Consider the following 21,322-nt stretch of genomic DNA (forward strand, 5'->3'; position numbering starts at 1 on the left):
GCCACCAGGGAAGCCCAAGGCTTACATTTCTAAACAAAGGTTATACCTTTTGCAAACAAGCTAACAGACAACAACAAAAATAATAGTAATAATAATAAACTTTCTCCAATTGTATTCTTTTAAATAAATTTATTTATTTTATTTATTTATTTTTGGCTGCGTTGGGTCTTCGTTGCAGCGCTTGGGCTTTCTCTAGTTGCAGCGAGCAGGCTTTCTCTAGTTGTGGCGAGCGAGGGCTACTCTTCGTTGCAGTGCGTGGGCTTCTCATTGCGGTGGCTTCTCTTCTTGCGGAGCACGGGCTCCAGGTGCGCGGGCTTCAGTAGTTGTGGCACACGGGCTCTAGAGCGCAGGCTCAGTAGTTGTGGCACAGGGGCTTAGTTGCTCCGCGGCATGTGGGATCTTCCCGGACTAGGGCTTGAACCTGTGTCCCCTGCATTGGCAGGTGGATTCTCAGCCACTGTGCCACCAGGCAAGCCCCCAATTGTATTCTTTTAAATCTCCTCCCACCACGGTGAGAGCCAGGAGTATTGCCAGGGAGGGGCCATCCTGACCCTGTGACCTTCATTCTTAATTCAGGGATGATTGTCCTCTGTGAACTCTGAACATCTTGTCACTTCACGGCTTCTCTAACAGATCAGTTATTCATATGTCCAAACTTATCGCCTAAGACAGTAATTCTCACTGAATTAGATTAGTTCTGCAATCCTGTACATTAGATTCTCCTGGGGAGATATTTTTAAAAATTGATTATTGGGCCCCACCCTCAGATTTCTGATTTATTTGGTTTGGGGTGGGCTCTGCATCAGTATTTTTTTAAAGCTTTCCAGGTGATTCTAATGTGAGCCAAGGTTGGGAAGTAGGGGAAAAGCAAACATCTAAGAGGGGCTTGGGGAGAGATTTGACTGTCTAGGATCACAGGACAATGGAGAGCTGACATTGCCAAGTCCTGGGTCAGCTTTGAGTGGCCGGAAGTGGAAGCGCAAACCCTGAACTATGGGTGTCCTGCCACAGCAGGACCCTGTCAGCCTTTCTTCTCCCTTCCTTCCTCCCTATTGTCTCTTTAGCTGTAATAACATCTACGCTGGTTGGAGAGCTGGGAACCCTTTTTCAGGCAACTTTATCAGGGGCGTTTTTTCCTGCATTCAAGCCCCAGGCACACATAGGTAGACACATGCTCACAGTCTCAGCTGGGTATCCCCTCTTCCCTTTCCCCAGTAAAGAGGTGAATGGTCACAAGTAAGATGACAGCTTTAGAGGAAGTGCATTTTGGAAAACAGAAAGCTCTGCTCCAACAAACAGCTCTGTGACCTTGCGAAAATCGCCTCTCCCCTCTGAGCCTCATTTCCCCCTCTGGGAAATGGGAAGAGAGCCAGCCTCCGAGGTCCCTCTGAGTCTGACCTTCTGTGGTTGGAGAGGCAATATGGGGCGACTTCTAATCTAGATTCCACAAAACAGGGAGAACAGTATTTGTTCTGCCAAACTCACAGGGCTCTGCTCAGAATCCAATGAGACAACACACCGGGGACACACTTTGTGTGTCCCTGAGTCAGAGAACAGTGGCTGCCATAACAGATGACCCCAGTGTCAGCAGATCAACGCAACAAATGCTTATTTCTTACTCATGTCACCACCCCATCTGGGCTACAGTCTTTCAGGGACATAGGCTTCTTTCTCTTCGGGGCACCATCATCTTCCACATATATATTCCAAGCTCAGGGAGGATAGGGCGGAGGGTTTTATGGCCATGTCTCAAGGTGGCACATACCACCTCCACCACGTGCCATTGGCCAGAACTCAGTCACATGGCTCCTGTCAAACCGCAAGGGAGTCTGGGAAATGTAGTCTTCTCATCTGCCTGCGACAAAAATGAACTTGGTTTGATGAACACGTACCATTGTCTTGCTACGCCTACATAAGACTCTCTATGTGTATACCATTCAAGTGCTATTTATTTTATTATTTTTTTTAATGTATTTATTTATTTTTGGCTGCGTTGGGTCTTTGTTGCTGCGCGTGGGCTTTCTCTAGTTGTGGCGAGCAGGGGCTACTACTCTTCGTTTCGGTGTGCGGGCTTCTCATTGCGGTGGCTTCTCTTGTTGCGCAGCACAGGCTCTAGGTGCGCCGGCTTCAGTAGTTGTGGGGCGTGGGCTCAGTAGTTGTGGCGCGTGGGCTCAGTAGTTGTGGCTCGTGGGCTCCAGAGCACAGGCTCAGTAGTTGTGGCGCACCGGCTTAGCTGCTTTGCGGCATGTGGGATCTTCCCGGACCAGGGCTCGAACCTGTGTCCCCTGCATTGGCAGGAGGATTCTTAACCACTGCGTCACCAGGGAAGCCCTCAAGTGCTATTTAAATGTTAGGTGTTAATAGTAATCTGGATACCTGATAGTTATATCCTATTTCTGGATGGAGGGGTGGATATAGAATGTTATTTATTTAGTGGTTGTTCTGGATCAAGAATGCTGTTAGACATTGCATATCATGTATAAACGACCCTGAGATACTTGAGGCACAAGAAATATTATTTCTTTGGCTTAATCAAATCAAATCCAGCTTCAAGCTCTTGTTTTCCAAGGTCAGTACAAATTCCAGTGTCATTCACTTGCGGTACCCCCCTCCTCTCCTTGGGATCCTGTGAGAAGCCCAGGGGTTACAAAGTCTGGATGATGGGAAGTGTCAGTGGTCTTCAGTGCACTATGGCTGCAGCCCCCAGAACAGCTTGCATGGTCCATAAGGAGACAGGGGGCTCCTTTGGGGACATTCTTGTACTCTGGCAAAGGTGACCCAGGAGACCACAGCAGTGGCACTCAAGCACACAGAGTTTAGTGCTTAGCTGCCCTCATCTGAGATCTTTGCCACCACCGGTCAGCTATGTCCCAGCCAACCCTGGTCTCCCTCCTTCCTGGGTCCCCATAACCCTCGTGCCCTTACAGTCTTGGGAATCCAACCTTCCACCCTTGATTTGCCACTCCCCTCTTTAAATAAGCAGCAGCCTTCACCCCCATCCCTTGGAGACAATCCAGCTTGATTGTGTCAATCAGACAGCCAGGGGTCTCAAAGTCAAGGGGCCGGGGAGAGGATGTAAGTGAGGGAAACAAGGAGAGTGACCACTCTGAAGCCCTAGGGGAGCTGTGCCCTGTCTCAAGGGGCAGCTGTTCCCCAGCCCCTGTCACTGTCACATGTAAAAAGAATGCACGCCCAGTGTCGACAGACTTTCAGGAGATGCCAGAAATCCGAACTTTTATGCAAAATCTCCTGATTTGTGAATGTTGGCAGCTAGTTCAATTTTTTTTTTTTTCCAAGACACTCTACAAGCCCAAACAAGACACGTCTGCAAGCCAGATGTGGACCAAAGCCTGAGAGTTTGTTCCAGCTGCCCAGACTTTTGAAAACAAAGTTTATTTGGGGTTGTCTCCCGGGGCTACCGGCAGAGTTTAACTTCTCCATTTTTCTCTGAAACATAAAAACTTAACTCCCTCTGCAAAGCAGGAGAACCTAGGACTCAGAAGACAAAGGTTTGGCTGCCCTTCTAATGAGGGGGCAGGGAGGAAATCACAGTTATCACAGTTTTAAGTCTTTTGTGTAGTCCATGGCGAGGAGGTGGGCAGAAGAAGGGAGGGGAGAAGGAAGAAAGAAGGAAAGAAGAAATAGGACATAGCATTATTTTTTAATAACTCACCCTGCGTTAACTCATTTATTTTCATGCCAGGTGGAGCTGGGTAGATGGAAGGATGGCTTGTGACAGGACTTCTTGCCAGGCTAAATAATTTCTTTGCCAGTTTTGGGAGATGCTGCACTGCCCAACAGAGTGGCCGGGTGGGCAAGCGTGCGCTGTAACACCTGCCCACTTCCTGCCCGCTCTGAGCCTGAAGGAGACTCAGGATCAGACCTGGACCTGGTCTGGGCAGGGGGACAAGTGAGAGGCAGGAGGGAAGTGAGGGTTTCAGAGATGCTGGGTGGCCCCAGCAGACATGCAAGGGCCCACGCCAGAGCCATGGAAGGGCCAGTCCCTGAGCACCAGGGCATGGGGTGCCTTGACCTAAACAAATTCTAACTCCTGGCCTGCAACCTGCTGGTTTTTTTAATTTGTCCTCTCTACCCTACCTATTTCCAAAGGAATCTGAGGCAATTAAGATATATGTTTAGTAGACCGTGAAGCAAGCACACCCGAAAAGGAGCAAAGGAGAGAGGTCTCTGTCACTTGAGATAAGCTGATTTTTGAGACGGGGCCCCCCTTTGGCTGTAAGTTTCCTGACCGCCAAGGCAAAAGGGGAACCTCTGAGGCGTGTGGTTTGTACTGTCTGACAACAAGAGACTGCACCCTCGCCTGTAAAAACAGCCTCTTGGTTGGAGCTGATCATAAAGGGGAATTGATGGTGCAGGGAGTGTCTCCCGTACTTCCTGTGTTGGTCCAGATCCTCTAAGAAGCAGACAGCAAGACAAGATGAGACATGCAAGGCTTCATGTGGGGAAACACCTGTGGGACAGAAAATGGAGAGGGAGCTGGTGAGGGCTGGGAGAGCGAGCCCCCAGACTGTGATGAAAATCTGACTCTGAAGGAAGGAGGAAGGGAGGAAGGGTTGGGTGGAAATGTGCTAGACTGACGGGTCTTGGGTTGGGGCATCCCTGAGCCAGAGAGTCAGCCACGAACAAAGGTTCCCCAGGACGAGCTGGCTTTAGAATTCCTGCTGCTGTCCCTATTGGCTGGGAAGTGTGGCCTCAGCAGGAGGTAATGGATTTCGCAGCCCAACAGCACAAAGCTCCTTGGTTCCTTAAACTCGTTGTAGCGGGAGATCAGTGAGGTGCTTTCCAAATGTCAGTTACTGATTCGTGTACCCACCTCCACAGCTTGGCAATGTCAATGCTCTGCTGTTAAAGAAAAAAATTATTTTGACACTTGTTAAACCCTAAAGAAGACTTTATTCAAGATTATTGCAGTAGAGGAGAGAGATGGGCCTCTGCTCTGAATAAGGCAAAGACAGCTGGGGATTTACAGCTAACAAACAGAGGGAGGGGTCAGTGGATGGAAAATTCCTAAGAGGGGACCTCAGGGGTGGGAGATTCTTACTAAACTGACCTCACAGAATTCTTGCTGGACACAGGTCAAGGACTTACACATCAAAGGTGGGGAATAGAGAACTTGATCAGATATCAGGGAGAGGGACTTCTATCGACTGACAGCAGGATTCTTGCTAAAACTGGGCTTGGAGACCAAAGACAGGACAGGGGCTACGCCGAGGGCCTAGTGGAGAACAGTGCTTCGAGGATCCTGAGTGAAGTTTGATCAGGGAGAGAGTTCTTGTCACCTCCTGGTATTTATCTGATATGTTTCTTTAACTTGACTTTAAATTTTAGCTTCATACTAGTTGAGGAACTGTTATATATTTTTTCTATACATTAAAATAAGTGCATAATTACTCAAATTTTAGAATCATTTGTGTACCATCTAAAATTGTCTCGCATGTCACTGGCAATATACGTACCATACTCTGGGGAATGTGGATTTTACAAAGAACACAGAAATGCTGATTGAAAGGCTGTATTGCAGTCCTGGCCGGGATGCAGGCTGCCAGCTCTAAGCTGATTACTTCCGGGCACCTCTTGAGGCTCGGAGAAGAGGCTAAAGACATTCTCAGGGAGAGTGGAGGTGGGAGCGAGGGTAAGGCCAGGGGCTCCTGGCCTCAAAGCTTCCCCAACCTGCTGCCCAGATGTGGATCTGGACCTCCAGCGGAGCGTGCACGCTGTTCTCCGAGAGCTCAGCGCCCAGGCCCCTGCCCTGCCGAGCAACCAAGGTAAGAGCCGGCAGGCATCGTCCGCTCTCTCTGCTTCCCCCACCCCAGCCCAGCCAACTCTGCCCACGTGTTCTCGGGAAGAAAGCGCCCCAGCCTGGAGCTCACAGAATGAGGGGCTTCCAGCCAAGCCCCCGTCCTCCTGGAAATCCTTGGAGCCTGAAGGACCCAGAAGGCCTTCTCTGCCCCCTGGCTCACCCTCCAGGGACTGTGGCACAGCCCATCGGGGGTCTGCCGCCCTCTTTCTTAACCGCCTTCTCCAACTTGCCTTGCAAATAAAAGTCCCCTGGCACTCGAGGCCCGCATGACTCCCAGGAACGTGGCTTGGGGTGCTGAGCTGTAAACGTCGCTGCTCCAGAAGCCACGTGCACACACCTGTCCCCGCTAGCGTCCCGCCTCCCTCCCTTCTGCCCTGGGAATTCACCGCCCACGGGGGCTGCAGATCAGAGAAGCCCCCCCATGGGCGCGGAGCCCAGCACCTGGCAGTGGGGGCGGGGGTCAGACCTGGGACTCCCGGGCTCAGGGTCCTGCTCAGAGGGGTCTCCTCTCAGAGGCGCCCCCCGTCCCGCCTGGCTGGGCTGGGCACCCCTTTCTCCTGAGCCAGGCATGTGGAGATGGTCCCTGCACAAGAAGGTCGAGCGGGATCCCGGCAAGAGTCCGGCACTGGTCCGCATCCTGCTCAGAGAACTGGAGAAGGTGAGTCCTCGGGCTTCGGGCGGGGGGCGGGGCAGACGGCGACGAGAGGAAGAGGGGCCATTCCCGCTGGGCACTCGGGCCCATCCGCCCCGTGTCCCACACACTCTGGTCGTTTGATTTCTACCGTATTTCTCCCTCTCCGGTACTTTGCTGTAAGCAATTTTATCTTTACGTTGACTCCCGCTGTTTGACCTGAGTTAACGTCTTTCAAAAAGGGTCTCTACAGCACGACCGTAAATGGAAGACCCGTATCACTGGACAGAAATGGAAAGTACCTGTAAACGTAAATGCCTAACTACTAAAAAGTTTCACAATTATTCTCATAATTACCCTCCACACCACCCCGTGCTCTAGGTTTGGGAAACGCTGCACTCAAGGGAGCCTCCAAGCTGGCGCCTCACTTGTCGCTTTGCTGCCGGCTCCTGCCCTGAGTCAGTGCCGCCCCTCCCCCAGGGAGTTCCCTGCACCCCTCCCCCACGCCCTCACACCTGGGCTCCTGCACCTGTGCGGCGCCCCCTCCCCCCCCCCCCCCCCGCCACCGCCCCCGCTCTTCTACCAGGGCAGGCTGCGGCCCTTTTCCACTCCCCTCGGCCTGCTGGGACACTGCCTTCCACCCCATCTCCTGCTAGGATGTGGCGAGACCCCTGCGACCCCCAGCCCCGTCCATGTCCTGTGATCTCCTGTTTTGCAGGCAGAAAGTGAGGACGCCCGGCATGTCATCGTTCCCTTGCTGCACACGCTAATGTACGTGCTCACTAAGGTGAGCGGGGACCGAGGGTGAAGGGGGTCGGGGTGACCCACGGGTGACGGGGCTGGACACTCAGGAGACAAGCGGCTCTGCCTGGCGAGCGAGCCTAGAGGAGCTCTAGGAGCACCTGCCCCTAACTGGCTTCTCCCCATAGCCCTGCCCTCGCCCTGATACACGAAGAGATGACATTGGGGAGGTAGTGGCGGTAAATCTGCAACCCCGACAGAGCAGAAGGGCTGGAAGGGGAGTTGATTTGCTGGCAGAACAGGATGGGGATGAGCTTCCATCTTGATAAGCCTGAATGTGGTGTGGGAGGGGAGATGTCTTAGAGATGCTGGGAGAAGAGGCTGAAGGTGTAGATTTGGGAGGGAAGTGTGAGCCCAGGTCTGGCTGCTCTCCCCCGCCCCCCATCACCCCACCCCACCCAGGACCCTTCGAGACCTAGGGCTCTGGGCACCCTGACTCCTCCCTCTCACCCAGGCCACGGGCATCACAGAGGAGCTCCACCGGAGAACCTATGCCTTTTGCACGAGGTTGCTGACCCTGCCCGCCCCCTACTGCACCATCGCCCTGGACTGCGCCATAAGGCTGAAAACGGAGACGGCCGTCCCAGGTAAGAGCCACTCCAGCTCCGCCCAAGGTCTTGCCTTCCTCTCCAGGATTCCAGGGAGCTCAAAAGCCCCAGCACCTTCTGGGAAAGTAGGGAATGGGGGTCAGAGACTCAGACGCTGGTTGGCTGAAGTGGTCTGCCCTGCAGGGACGCTGTACCAGAGGCTGGTCCTTGCCGAGCAGAGCCTGACAAGTGAGCTGTACCCCTACCGGGAGAGGTGAGTGGCCCCAGCCAGGGCGCTGCCCGCAAGACAAGTGAGGAGGCTGGATGGGGAGCAGCCCCTCCCACCCATGGCATTGGTCCAGCAGCGGGACGTCCTCAGGGTGGATGGGGCGTGTCCTTCCCTGGAGATCCCTGAAAGCAGTTAGGACTTTCTTCTTGGGCTGGATTCAGAGCTCGCCCGCTCACATGCAGAACGTGGACACGAGCACTGGGCCATTCTGCAGGTCCATGGTTCCACCTCCATTGTGCCCTTGGCCATGGCGTTGCATCAAGCAGCCAGAGGCACCTCTAGAATATCAATAATTCAGGCCACAGTCACACCATGAGATCCGGGGTCTTTCATCTGTGTGTGTGTAAGACTGAGGACACGTCCACTGCTCGTGCTGGGGAGAGAGGCTGATGCAGTCGGGGGTGGAGCAGGGGCTGCGTAGCCTCCTCCCCTGCAGGTACCTCTGCTCACCTGGTACTGAAAGGTGTAGCTTGGGGCTCTTTGTTCGTGGAGGGTGCAGGGAGGGGAAGGGATCCAGGGGACTTGGCATTGGAGAGGTTGAAATGACAGTTGAGTACGAAAGAGAGGGTGGGTGAGATTGGTTTTCTGGTGCGATGAGGGTGATGAGAGAAGAAGGGGCTCACTTAGGGTTCAGAGCTCGTTTCAGCAGGAAGGATTTAGGGTCCCTCCTAGAGGGCTATGGGGTCAACGGGCCACGACGCTGAGGGAGGGAGCGGCATTTCAGCTGGAACTTACCTAGACACGAGAGGGACCCAGAGGGACCAGCTGCCCCACTGGAAGGGCCGTGCCTGCTCTTCTTTGCTGCAGTCCCCACCACTCCCTAGTGTTGTCCCCCAATACAATTTTGAATTTGAGGCTCCCGTTTTTGGAGGAAGTGAATAACTTGGGGGGGGGGGTGGCGGGTGCTGCAAGGCTCTGAGGGTGGCCCTTCTCCCCGTGGTCCTCCTCATCAGCTCCCGGTCCCCCCACCTTTGCCCTCAGAGTGTTCCTCTTCGTGGATCCTGAGCTGGTGTCTCCCTCCGTGTGCAGTGCCCTGCTGCTGGAGATCGAGGCGGCCCAGGGGCAGCAGACACCAGAGGCCTGCATGCGCCACGTGGTCTCCCACGCCCTGCAGGCGGCGCTGGGGGAGGCCTGCGAGGCAGGCATGCTGCAAAGGAAGCTGCAGGTGAGGTCATTGCCCTGCCCCCCCCCCGCTCCCCCCCACCCCGTACCCGTGCTCACTCCCCTCGGCTTCCCCCTTCTCTGGTTTCCATATCACCTTTTTCCCCAAACCAAAAATAAAGACACATTCACTAAGGAAAATTTGAAAAACAATGCAGAAGAGCCAAGAAAGAAAATAAAAATCACTCACACCCCTCTACCCACACACATTAGCAATTAACGTTTGGTATGTTTCCTGAATAATAACAACAGTGATCATAAGAGCCACTGTTTATTGAACGTCTGCTGTGTTCCAGGCACCGTGTTAAACACTTTACAGGTATCACCTTAAAAAATTCTCACCACAACATTGTGAAATGGATGTACTTATCAAAACAAAGGCACAGAGAAGCCGATAACCTACCTGTGGTGACACAGATAGGAAGTGGCTGTGTCTGGATTTGAACCCAGGTCTATCTGACTTCAAGCCTATGTTCAGTCGCCTTCCAGCCCCATCCGCAGCCCCACTCCTTTTTAACAATTGAGCTATCAGACTCTGTATACAGTTTATATAATGCCTCTCTATGTGCATATATATAATATCTATTTTTCCTTGCCACTGGAAATAGGCCATATGGAAATATTTTCCTTGGAAAACATGTGCTTCTGCTGGTGCAGAGAATTCTCTCTCGTGAATGTGCTGTTATTTCTTTAACTACCCCCTGCTCCTGTTGCGGGCATTTAGTTTGTTTCCAACACTTGCCCGCTTATTTCCTCGCTCTTCTCTCTGACCCAGCCTCACCCCTGTCCACAGCCAAGACTGCAGCAGGTTGCAGATTCTCTGGCCGCGGTGGCCCCAGGTGCTGGATTTCTTGGGTGGGGGAGGATGCCAGTGTGGCCAGTCGGAGTCTGCACAGTAGGAGGAGAGGCGCCTGCCCTGCGGGAAGGGGGGTTGGAGGATCGTTCAGGGCTGTGGTGCCGTAGGAGGGGCCGGCTCCAGAACGGGGCATGCCCTCGAGGGGTCCACGATCCCCTGCCCGTCCTGCCCCAGGAACTGGGTGTCTGTCCTTCCTCCAGCCCAAGTCTCAGACCCCGCTTTGCCCGTCAAAATGCACTGGGGCCGTTGCCCTTCCTGCTCTTGTCTCCATCTGGAACTCTCCACACCCTTAGCCCTAGCTCTTGGATCCTTCCTTTGACGGGTGTCTTTTATGTGCGCTGGGTTCCTCCTTAAACCATGTTGGTCGTTTTCTGTCATTTGTTTTCTCTAAAAGGACCATCCACACCATTCCTTTGTGGTTGCCCACCTGCTTGGAGCCACTGAGGGTTCTTGACTCCCTTCCCCCATGCCACCATCCGGGACATCCCTCCTTCCATAACAGCCCCTTTGGGGGCTCACAGCACACAGAGGCATGATGGAGGAATGCCCCCCCCACCCCGGACTCATACCTAAGCCCCAGGCTGCTTTTAGCACAGGCACCTATGGCCCCTAATGTGTCTCGTGTGTCTGTCCTAACGTGGGCTACTGTCCCCTCTCCCTGCACTTGGCCGTGGCTCTCGGGAAGGGGGGAGGGTAGTTGCCTTCCTGACCAGAGTTTATCAGCTGGCCCGGCAGCCCCTGTGTGGCCACCTGCGGCTCTGGAGATTGTTTCTGGCTCACCAAACAGCCCATGGTCAAGGCGCCATTTTGACACAACAATGTCAAACATGTAAGTGTTGCAGGAAGGGGGACCGCTTCCAGGGCCCGAGAGTGGGCTCTTGTCTAACACTCGGAAATGAATTGTCCGAGGAGACACACGTGCTGACAAAGCAAGAGACTTTATTGCAAACGGGCGCCCGGGCGGAGAGCAGCAGGGTAAGGGAACCCAGGAGAACTGCTCTGCCACGTGGCTTGCAGTCTCGGGTTTTGTGGTGATGGGGTTAGTTTCCGGGTTGTCTCTGGCCAATCATCTTGCTTGGTCCATAGTCTGACTCAGGGTCCTTCCTGGTGGCGTATCTCTCAGCCAAGGTGGATTCCGGTGGGAAGGATTCTGGGAGGTTGGTCGTCTCCTCCCTCTTTTGGCCCCTCCTGAATTCTCGGGACCTCCTGTTGTGAGACAGCTCAGGCAAGCGGTGATCATCGTGCCTGGCCAAAGTGGGTGGTTTTGGTCAACAGTTCCCTAACATTTTAAGCGCATTGATGTTTGTTTCTCAGTGATGCAGGCATTAGAGGATCCCCAGCCTCACTCCATCCCCGAGTTGGATGTGGCTGGAGTTCAGGGGTTGGCTTGGGAGTGAGGCTGGGCTGGGTTTGAGGGCATCAGGAATGGGGTAGGATTGGGAGGTGCTGGGTCAAGAATGGGGTGGGGTTCAGGGCTGAAATTAATGGGTCTGATGCGTGCACTATTTCGCTATAGAAAAAAGAAATGCTGAAAGTGAAAGCTGTATTTTTTTAAGCATAGTCAAAATCTTATGCCACCTTCGCCACCTCACTTTATCCGGAGCTCACGGCTCTGAGTCTCCATTTTTGTGAAAAGAGAATTGGGGGGGAGGGACCAAAGAAGAGCCAGGAGAGACCCAGGGAATGCGTCACTGATCTGAAGTTAGAGACCCTCGGAAGCTTGGAGTTAAGGGGTCCTCAGTGGTCCCCCGGCACCCCCCCTCCCCTTTTGGGTGCTGGGGCTCCTAGACCTCAGCCCGGCCTGGGGCTCCCCGCCTCCTGAGACCCCAGCCTCCTTATCTGGAATTCTACTTTACGGATGCTGTTCCCAGTCATACCTGCTGGCTCGAGGACCGGTGGGGCCTGGGAGAGGTGGCCCAGCCAACCACGGTCTGGTGGGTAGGCCTTATCTGGCCACCAGCCCACATCCTGTCTGCTGAGGGCCTGGTCCGAGGCCCAGGTAGGAGGCGGGGGGCGTAGATTGGTCTCCCCACGTGTCCACAGGATCTGACAAGGTCTCGAGACTGGGAGGTCAGCCTGGGACAACCCGGCTCTCGGACACTCTGCTCTGTGTTCTGGATGCTAGAGATGGTGTCCAGGTGGGGCTGCCCCGTGGCAGGTATCCACATGGCTCAACCCTTCACTCCCTTTAGGCTTTTAGTCAAAAGTCACCTTTCAGTGAGGCTCCTCTGGTCACACTATCTAAAACTTCAGCCCCTCCCCCAAATTGCACATCCTCCTTCCCTGCTTTATTTTCTTTTCATCACTTTACTGTTATTTATCATACTATAAATTTCACTTATCTTGTTTATTATTTCACACACACACACACACAAGGAGATACACTATAATATAAGCTGCATGCAGACAGGAATTTTTGTCTGTTTTGTTTACTGCTTTACCCCAGCACTTAGAACAGTGCCTGGCACCTAGTGGGTACTTGATAACTATTTAATTAATTCACTTATAGTCAATTTATAAAATGAAGCAACAAGAGGAGATGGTCCCTATGGCCCCTTCCAACTCTGATTCCTTGTCCCTCTAATTGCCCGTGTTCATTCAGCTGGTCATTCAGCAAATATTTATTGGAGCCCTAGCTAGTCAGAATGACCCACTCTCCCTTAGCCCAGGAAGTTAAGACCCTGCTCAGCGGACCCCTAGCACAAAAAAGAGATCAGAGCAAGCCCTGCTGTGCCTGCCCGTGTCACTCGTTTGGGCCCCACATCCTCAGTCATGAGCTGGGATTAGCTGGTGGTGAGTGGGGGTGAGGGGACACAGCCAGAGAACAGTGATCCAGGGGAGTTCTCAAGGTGTCAGAGAGGTACCCATGGAGACAGGAGCCTTCGGTGCTGGAGAGCATGGTGAAACTCAAAGAGTGAGAAGCTCTTCAAAACCTGTTTGCGTTAAGGAGAAAGGCTCAGCGTGGTGCTTTACCCTTAACCTCTTGAACGCTTGCTAATCTGCCTTTTTTAAAAGAAAAAGCAAGCTTCCAGCTCTAAAGCCTTGGCAGGCCATAGTACCTGACTAGAATTTAATAATAGAGTTTTGTGATCATTATATTCATCTTAGTTATTTTCTGTTTATGACAAGTGACACTAGCCGTTTTACTTAGAGCAGCAATATAAAATTTGCTTTTGAAATAATTTTGAACCAAAAAAGTGCAATGATTTAAAGAAAAATAATGATTTATAGGTGGTATGTCAAGGCAGTATAGGAGTGACAGATGTTTAGGAAATATTCAACAAATATTTATCGAGCACTTACTATGTGCCAGCAGATGTTCTAGGTGTTGGGGATGCAGCTGTAAATGAAACAGACAAAACTGCTGCCTTTCCTGGAGTTTACATCCGAGTGATGGCAGAACAGTGATCCAGATACTTAGTGACATTCCAAGGAGGGTGGGCGCCAGAGGCCATCCCTGGCCCCCTGGGTTCCCGACATTGCCGGGCACCAGCTGTCCCCCCACACCACGGTGTGAGGGGCCAAGGGGACCCCCAGCTGCAGGCGGCATCGGGCAAAAGCTATGGCAGGGCAGGAGCGGAGCCCTGGACGTGGGAAGGCCTTCATGGGGAAGCTCCTGCCAGAGTCCCGGGCAGAGGGCAGGTGCCACTGGGCTGTCTGTGCACCTGCAGGCTTGGCGTTGGAGCAGGGGTGGGTGGTGCAGAGCCGGCACTCAAGCTCTGATGCTCCTCCCTGGCAGACCAGCTCCCGCCGCGCCCTGGAGCGCTATTTCCACGCCGTGGTGGCAGCCGTGGAGCAGATGGCCAGCGAGCCCAGCCCGAGCCGGGAGGGCCACCTGGAGAGGCTGGAGGAGATTTACTGCTCGCTGCTGGGGCCGGCGGCGGCCGCCAGGGGGCGCTGCGGCGGTAAGCGGCAGGCACGGTGAGCTGCGGTCCGGGTACCCTGCAGGGGGCGCCAGAGACCAGCGCTGTACCTGCTCCGAGTCCGCGCGCGTGGCTGAAGCGGGGTGGGACACACAGCGGCTCCCAAGAGCTTGAAGGTCCCTGGCTAATTAGAAGGTGGGTAATTTGGTCATGATAACAGCTGACACCTACTGAGCACCTACTATACCCCAGTTGCTGTTCTCAGCAGTTTACATATATTAAATCAATTAATCCTCACAGTAGACTACTTACGAGGTAGAAAGCATTAACCCCATTTTGCAGGTGAGAAAGCAGAGTTAGAAAGAGGCTATAAATCTTGCCCAAGATCACCCAGTTAGTAAGTAGCAGAGCTGAGATTCAAACCCAGGCTGTCTAGTTCTTAACCACTATACTATAGTAACCAAGGGATCCAATGGTCCACGGATCCTCTAAACAGCATCCAAAATAACATCTGAGTCCACGTCACTTCCATCTGGTCTCACAGATTTTTATTCCAACGCTTCCTTTCTGCTTGCATTTTTATAAGACAATGCCATACACGGATGGGAAGCAAGCCCGTGTGTGTTGCAGAAACTCCAGAGAGCCCAGAGAATTGTCTGGAACATATACTTTCTGGCTATTGGAGGACGGTTCTGATTTGTGTCCTGTTTCATGGCCGCTCAGAGCACCCATGGAGTTCGTCAGCCTGCATGCCCCGAACACACGGTGCACCCATAGGTACACAGCACTTGCCTGAGGACTGGAAACCATGGGCAGAGGCCAGTGTGCCAGCCCTCCCTGGGCTTGACCTCGGCAGCCCCAGGTGGGGTGGAGACTGCAGAAGTCAGGGTGAGGCAGGCAGGTTGGGCACCTACTTAAAACTTCCTCCTTCTTCTCAGCCTCCTCTTATTTTGCTTTAATATTCTACACTGCCTCTGATTGCCACGTGGAAATGTCTATTCATGAAGCCTCTCCCCTCCCAAAGCTGGGCCAAACCCTGGGGCAAATCTGGCTTTGCTCTCCTTGGGTACCACTTGCTAACTCAGCAGTAAATCTGCGTGGGCAGGACAAGACCAGTCTGGGCTGCCCCCCCCCCATCCCAGACACATCCAGTCACCTGCCTCCCGCCCAGACTTGCCCTGCGCATCTTAATGGCCAGCCAGCACCCGCGTTGAGCCCCTGCTGCTGGGAGGCAGCATGGGACAGTGGTTATGGGCACCGTGTCATGGGTAAAAGCATGGACTCTGTAGCCGGGCTGCCTGGGCTCAGATTCTGACTCTGCCACTTACTGTGTGACCTCAGGCCTGTTACTTAACCTCTCTGTGCCCCTGACTCCTCCTCTATAGTGAAGATAATATTACCTGTGCCCCAGGGTTGCTGGTAGGACCTGGTGAGATGATAGCACTGTGGGTATGGTGAGAACAGTAGTAAGTGTTCTGTGACCGTGGGTTGCTCTCCCCTAAGGAAGCTTGCAGCCTTGTTCAGGAGGGAGCTGTGCTATGTGGAAGTTAAATCCTAAGGCTACATGTTAGGTGTGCCCAGTGTGCAGCCAATAAGGTCTGGAGAGGGGATGACTCCCGGGCTGGAGTGTCAGGAAGGCTTCTGGAAGGAGGAGAGGGGGGTTGGCTGGCCCTGGTCTCTCCCCTGGATGCAGGCTTCCTGCTGCCCTTCGTACTTGGCCGTGACTATTTTCAGCACCAGGAGCAAACGTTAATTGAGCATCTACTGTGTGCAGGCTCCTGGAGGAGGCCCTGAGAAATACGGAGGCCTTTCCTCTGGTCTACATGTGGCCAGGATGTCTCTGAACAGTGGGAAAGGCAGCATGGCTGCAGCGGGGCTGGGGGAGGGAAAAAAGGTTGGGAATGATGCAGTGAGCTGGCTTGTGAAGGGTCCTAAAGGCCCAGCTAGGAAGTTTGCAGGAAACTGGGAGCCGCTAGGCATTCTTGGGCAGGTGTTAGGCCCTGGATGAGCTGATGGTGGCAGAGAGGCAGAGGAACTTGACAGGGCCAGATACGGGAGGGCGAGGGTCTCTGCCACCCACCCCCATAGGCCCCACACAGGAGCTGGGGGTGGGGAGAGGGCAGAGAAGAATCCCACAGTCCTCTGCTCTGTGGTCACCACAGCCTGCTTCTTCCTTCAGGTGACCGCCCCCAGGACCGGCTGCCAAGCATCCCTCTGCCCAGCCCCCATATCACCTTCCACCTATGGACCAATGAGGAGCAGCTCTGTAAGTGCAGTGCCTTTGACCCCTCCGGGGGGAGGGGGCTGGAAATAGTGGTGTATGCGTGTGTGTGTGTGTGTGTGTGTGTGTGTGTGTTTCTCTGTGCATCTGTGTGTGTTTGTGTGTATGTCTCTCGGTGTGTGTGCAGGTGTCTTTGTGTGTCTGTGTATGTGTCTTTATGTTTGCGTCTGTGTGTGCACTGTGTGTGTCTATCTCTATGTTTATTTATTGTGTATCTGTGTGTATGTCTACGTCTTTGTCTCTGTGTGTGCCTGTGTCTATCTTTGTGCGTCTGTGTGTCTGTGTTGTGTCTTTGTGTCTGCCTGTGTATCTGTGTGTTCTCCTTGTTCCCTGAGTTGTTTGCAGTATCTGAAAAGAGGATACATTTTCTCTATGTCAGAACACTCCGTGCATTAGCCACTGGCCACATGTGTCTAGAAAGTGTCACATGCCATGATGATGCCAACAGACAATACATGTCCCCAAGAAGGAGGCAGGCACAAAAAAGTTATGGTTTCCGGAGCAGGAGGGGGCCTTCTAGAGAGGCCCACTTGCCCACACTCCCCCTCCACCCTGATGTCTGTCCCCCAGTCCCCCTGGCTCTTCTCAAGGGAGGGGGGAAGATAGAGCAGCAGGTTGTGGTGGGAAGTGCCAGACTGGTGAACCGGGTTCAAGGCCCACACGTCCTTTCACGTGCTGGGTCACCCTAGACGGACTCAGTTCCCTGGGGGCCTCAGTTTCCTCATGAACAATAAAATGAAGGTCAATTAGAAAAGCCAGGAGCTGATGCTCTGTTATCTGTGTCCCGGGGGAAACTATGGGGGAGCTGGAGAATGGAGGATGCTAATGAGCAAATATGGAGAAGAGGGCTCTAGAGTCAGGAGGCACTGCATTAAGCTGATTTCTTTGCTACAGGACTTCTCAGAGCCTTTAAGATGTTTACTTGTGGCAGGAGTGTGTGGGGTTCTCAGTCTCTGTTGGCCACAGAACCTCTGTTCCTTCACGGAGCATCTCATGGGGCTTCTGTTCAGCTAACGGTGTGTGGGAAACACAGAACCACCGGTCTTGCCAGGGTGGGGCCCTGCCAGCCTCGCGTCCCCTCTCCGCCCTGACGGTCCCCTTTGTCTCCGCATCCCAGGGGAGGAACTGGTGCTCTTCCTGCGCCCGCGATCCCAGCTCCGCCTCAGTGCAGACTTGGAAGCCTTGGATCTGCAGGGCTTCCTGCCAGACCGGGAGTTGGCCCGGGCGTCCGTGCTGTCCACCGACAGCGGCATCGAGCGGGACCTTCCTTGGGGGGCCGATGAGCCGCCCACACCCGGCAGCCCCGAGGTGGAGCGAGCCGGGCTGCAGCGCAAAGGGGGCATCAAGAAGCGGGTGTGGCCCCCGGACATCCTGATGCCCGGCAGCTGGGATGGGCCCCCGGGGCTGCACCAGAGGATTGGCAGGCCCAGCGGGGATAGGGAGCTGCTGCCTGGGGTCTCCCGGGTGCACACAGCCCGCGTGCTGGTGCTGGGGGACGACCGGATGCTGGGGCGCCTGGCCCGGGCCTACCACAGCCTCAGGTAGGGCCCCGAGGGGCCCAGGTGGGCCCAGCCTGTGCTGGTGAAGGATGGAAGGGTGGGGGGGGGGTGCTCAGGAGGCCGAGGCCAGGGTGGGATGGCAGAGGATGGTGCACAGTGCTCCCCCTGCCCCCGCACCCAGCTTCCTGCTTTACTGCACCCATTCTACAGATGAGAAAACAGAGGTTCAGAGAGAGTAGGTCAATTGCCCAGAGCCAAGAAATAATAAATAGCAGAGCCAGGATGTGGAACCAAGTCTGTCTGAAGCCAAAACACCTGCCCTCATGCCTGTGCTCTGCTCCCCCTTGCCAGGAAACGAGAGACCCAGAAGTTCTGCCTCACCCCCAGACTCAGCCTGCAGCTCTACTACATCCCTGTGCTGGCACCTGAGGTGGCTGGATGGGGGGGCGGGGGACATGGGGGAAGAGATGGAAGGTGTCAGGAGCAGGAACTGGGGTCATTCTTCCTTAGGATATGGAGCTGGGAGAGACCTGGAGGCCTTCTGTCCCAGAAGCCACAGATGTGGGCCCTGGGGGCTGCATGTGGCCAGAGAGAGATGCTCTCTCACTGGGAGCATCGTTTTGCTTTTCTAATGGAATTAATGGCAAGCTTCTCAAACGGGGCTCTCTCACACACACACACACACACACACACACACACACACTCACCCACATACACACCACCCTTCCTGGGGGGCCGGGAATGAAGCCGCACTGGCAGTTTTTCATTTCTGTTGCCCACTCTGCTTCTGATTGGAGAGCATTAAATTCAAGGCAATACTTGTCTCTCCCCTTTTAAGGCTGATGATCATTTTTCAGTGTCCCTGGCAGGCATCCTCAGGGAAGGGGATGCCAGCTTCATCTCAGGTGTAAAACAAGTCTTCACATGGTGTAGAAATCGATGCCCCAAGAGGTTGAGTGATTTGGCCACATTCCCAAAGCTAGTTTGCCTGGGACTGGTACCTGGGGACCCTCCGGGTAGGAAGAGAGTGCCAGAGAGGGCCTGACAGGTCTGCCCTGTCCCCTTGTCCCTTTGTCCCCAGAAGCCCACAGCATCCAGGCATTCGGAGCTCGGAGAGTTGGCTGCGTTCCTGGGCCGCGCAGACCCGTGGTACGAGAGTGTCGTCAACACCCTGTGCCCCGCCATCCACAAGCTGGCAGAGATGGTAGGGCAGCGAGGGTAGGAGGGCGGGAGGGAGGGGGGAGGGGGTGTTTTCTTGACCCTTGACCTCAGGAGTCAGCCCAGGGAGCCCCATGAGGGGTGAGGCAGGAAGGGATACAGAAGAGGAGCCCTAACCAGCTAGTGGCTGGAATTCACTTGGAGCGCGTACCAGGCACCTACGGGAACGCTATGGAGAAGATAAAGTAAAACATTCTTAAGTGTGTAGGCCGATTATATGCCTTCTTTTGTGAGTTTCTTGTGCTCTTTTCTCTCCAACTGCAACAGTTCATGCTTCCTGAGCACTGCCACACGCCAGGCACTGTTCTAAGCACTTATACGCAGCAGCCCTACCAACCAGGTCCTCTTGTCTGTCCACAGGCGCTGTTGCCACTGCATCCCCATTTTACAGACCAAGCAGCTGAGGCACAAAGAGATTAGGTCACTTGCCCAAAGTAACAGAAGGAGTCCCACTTGGAATCAGGCAGCTTGATTCCAGAGCATGTTCTGTTAACCACAAGCCATAGTGCCAATCCCCTACCCCAGGCAGCGGTGGGGGGCAAGGAGAGCTCATCTTTTACTGATTTGAAAGGCCTTCCCTTTCTGCTGTCATATGTGCTGCAGACATTTCCCCCCACTTTTTTACTCGCCTATCAATTTTGTCAGAGTGTTTTCTTTGACTTAACAGAATTTCAATATTTTTACCCTTTATGGTTTTTGCCTTTGGAGCCATGCTTTGAAAGGCCTTCTCCACTCCAAGATTAAGTAAATATTTACTGATAATTTCTCTAACGATCTTATGGTCTCAATTTTTACATTTCAGTAACCTCTCTGCTGTTAATTTTAGCATGTAATTTTATTTTTTCCAAGTGTTTAGCCAGTTGTCCTAAAGCTATTTATTGCGTAAACCGTCTTGCCCCATCAATTTGAAATGCCACTTTTATCATTTACTAAATTGTCACACATGCTTGAGTTGATTTCTGGATACCTATTCTTTCTGATTCATCTATTCATTTTTGTATAAATCAGCACTTTTTAATGTTAATATCTGGCACGGTACATCTACCCCATTACTCGTTCAAAACTTTCCAGACTTGGAAAGTCTTGTTTCTTTATCTTTCCAGATAAATTTTAGAATCCCTTTGTCAAGTTTTATTTTTAATTCCCTTGGGATCTCGATTGAAATTTGGAGAATTAACATCTTTAGCACATTATGTTACACTCTCTGGGGGTGAGGTATAACTCTTCACTTATTAAAATCTTCTTGTATCTCCTTCAAGTGAGTGGTACAGTTTTCATCATATAGATTTTACCCATTTCCTGCTAAATTTATTCCTTATGTTTGATAGTTTTTTCTTATAGTTGTGGATTTTTCTCCCATTATATTTGGGTAGTAGTTACTGCTAGTATAAAAGGAAGTTATTGATTTTTACATAATTTCTAACTGGCCACATTTTGCTTCATTGCCTGATTGATTAGGGCATCTTCTTATATCTTATATTCTGATAAAGATATTGGAGATAGGCATCTTTTCTGAATTATTACTTATCTGAAAATGTCTTTGCCTATATATGAAAGGCTGTTTAGCTGGGTATTAAAATACCTTTTCCTCGAAACCTGGAGGATACTAACAGGAGAAATATCTGATACAGGGTCTCATTTATACTCCTTTGTTGGTAGCTTTTTTCCCTGCCAAGAAACATGTAGGATTTTTATTTTCCCTTGCTCTCTTTCCCCTTATAATTAACAATTTATGTGGCCCTTACACTTACTCCAAAAGCAGTTCCACAAGAAGAAAATGGAAATAGTGTGAACAATGGCAGCACTATTAGAATAAGTTCATAGTTCCTCAGTGTGAGCTTTTTGAAAGGAACAAGATTTCAATAGACCAGATGTGAAAGTTAGAAGAGATATTATAAGATTGGATATGGGTGAAATACTGAGCTTCTTTCCAACTCTGATACTATCAGACATTATATGGACGTTCTGTTTACCTGAAAAACCCATTATGCTTTATAATCATATGGGGTTGGGGAAGGCCTGTAGGACATGGCACTAGTCATTTCCCAATAGCATGTAAACATTAGCTCATGTATTAATATATTCAGATGCCACAAGAACTCAAAGAGACATCAGATCGTCTGGTTCCAGCTCTCATGCCCAAGGTTACCTGGCTAGTGAGTAGCTAATGCAAACTAGAACCCACTCCAGTCTCTCTCATCATTACTTACATTCTCAAGCATCTTGTCTACCCCAAGCACCCAGCACAGTGCCTTATACACAGAGCTGCCCAATATGTCTGTGTGTGATTGAAATGAATCAGAGTCCCTGAGATGAGGATTTAGACAGGCATCTTTTGATTAGAAGCAGAAATTGGGTGGTGGGAAAGGCTTGGA

General features: G+C 52.5%; 1 protein-coding gene across 2 annotated transcripts in view; it reads left to right on the forward strand.

Moving 5' to 3' along the window:
* PIK3R6 (phosphoinositide-3-kinase regulatory subunit 6) overlaps nt 1-21,322 on the forward strand; it is a 46,351-nt gene that overhangs the window by 15,482 nt on the left and 9,547 nt on the right. For both annotated transcript variants that reach the window (XM_061175447.1, XM_061175448.1), the window contains exons 3-13: nt 5,703-5,786; nt 6,388-6,479; nt 7,171-7,239; nt 7,708-7,840; nt 7,985-8,054; nt 9,051-9,234; nt 13,826-13,991; nt 16,129-16,215; nt 17,348-17,771; nt 18,081-18,159; nt 18,811-18,933. In XM_061175447.1, coding sequence (XP_061031430.1) covers nt 5,703-5,786; nt 6,388-6,479; nt 7,171-7,239; nt 7,708-7,840; nt 7,985-8,054; nt 9,051-9,234; nt 13,826-13,991; nt 16,129-16,215; nt 17,348-17,771; nt 18,081-18,159; nt 18,811-18,933 — 1,511 coding nt within the window. The remainder of the gene's footprint in view (nt 1-5,702; nt 5,787-6,387; nt 6,480-7,170; nt 7,240-7,707; nt 7,841-7,984; nt 8,055-9,050; nt 9,235-13,825; nt 13,992-16,128; nt 16,216-17,347; nt 17,772-18,080; nt 18,160-18,810; nt 18,934-21,322) is intronic.

This window comes from Eubalaena glacialis, chromosome 19, assembly GCF_028564815.1.
Source record: "Eubalaena glacialis isolate mEubGla1 chromosome 19, mEubGla1.1.hap2.+ XY, whole genome shotgun sequence".
NCBI classification, from domain to species: domain Eukaryota; kingdom Metazoa; phylum Chordata; class Mammalia; order Artiodactyla; family Balaenidae; genus Eubalaena; species Eubalaena glacialis.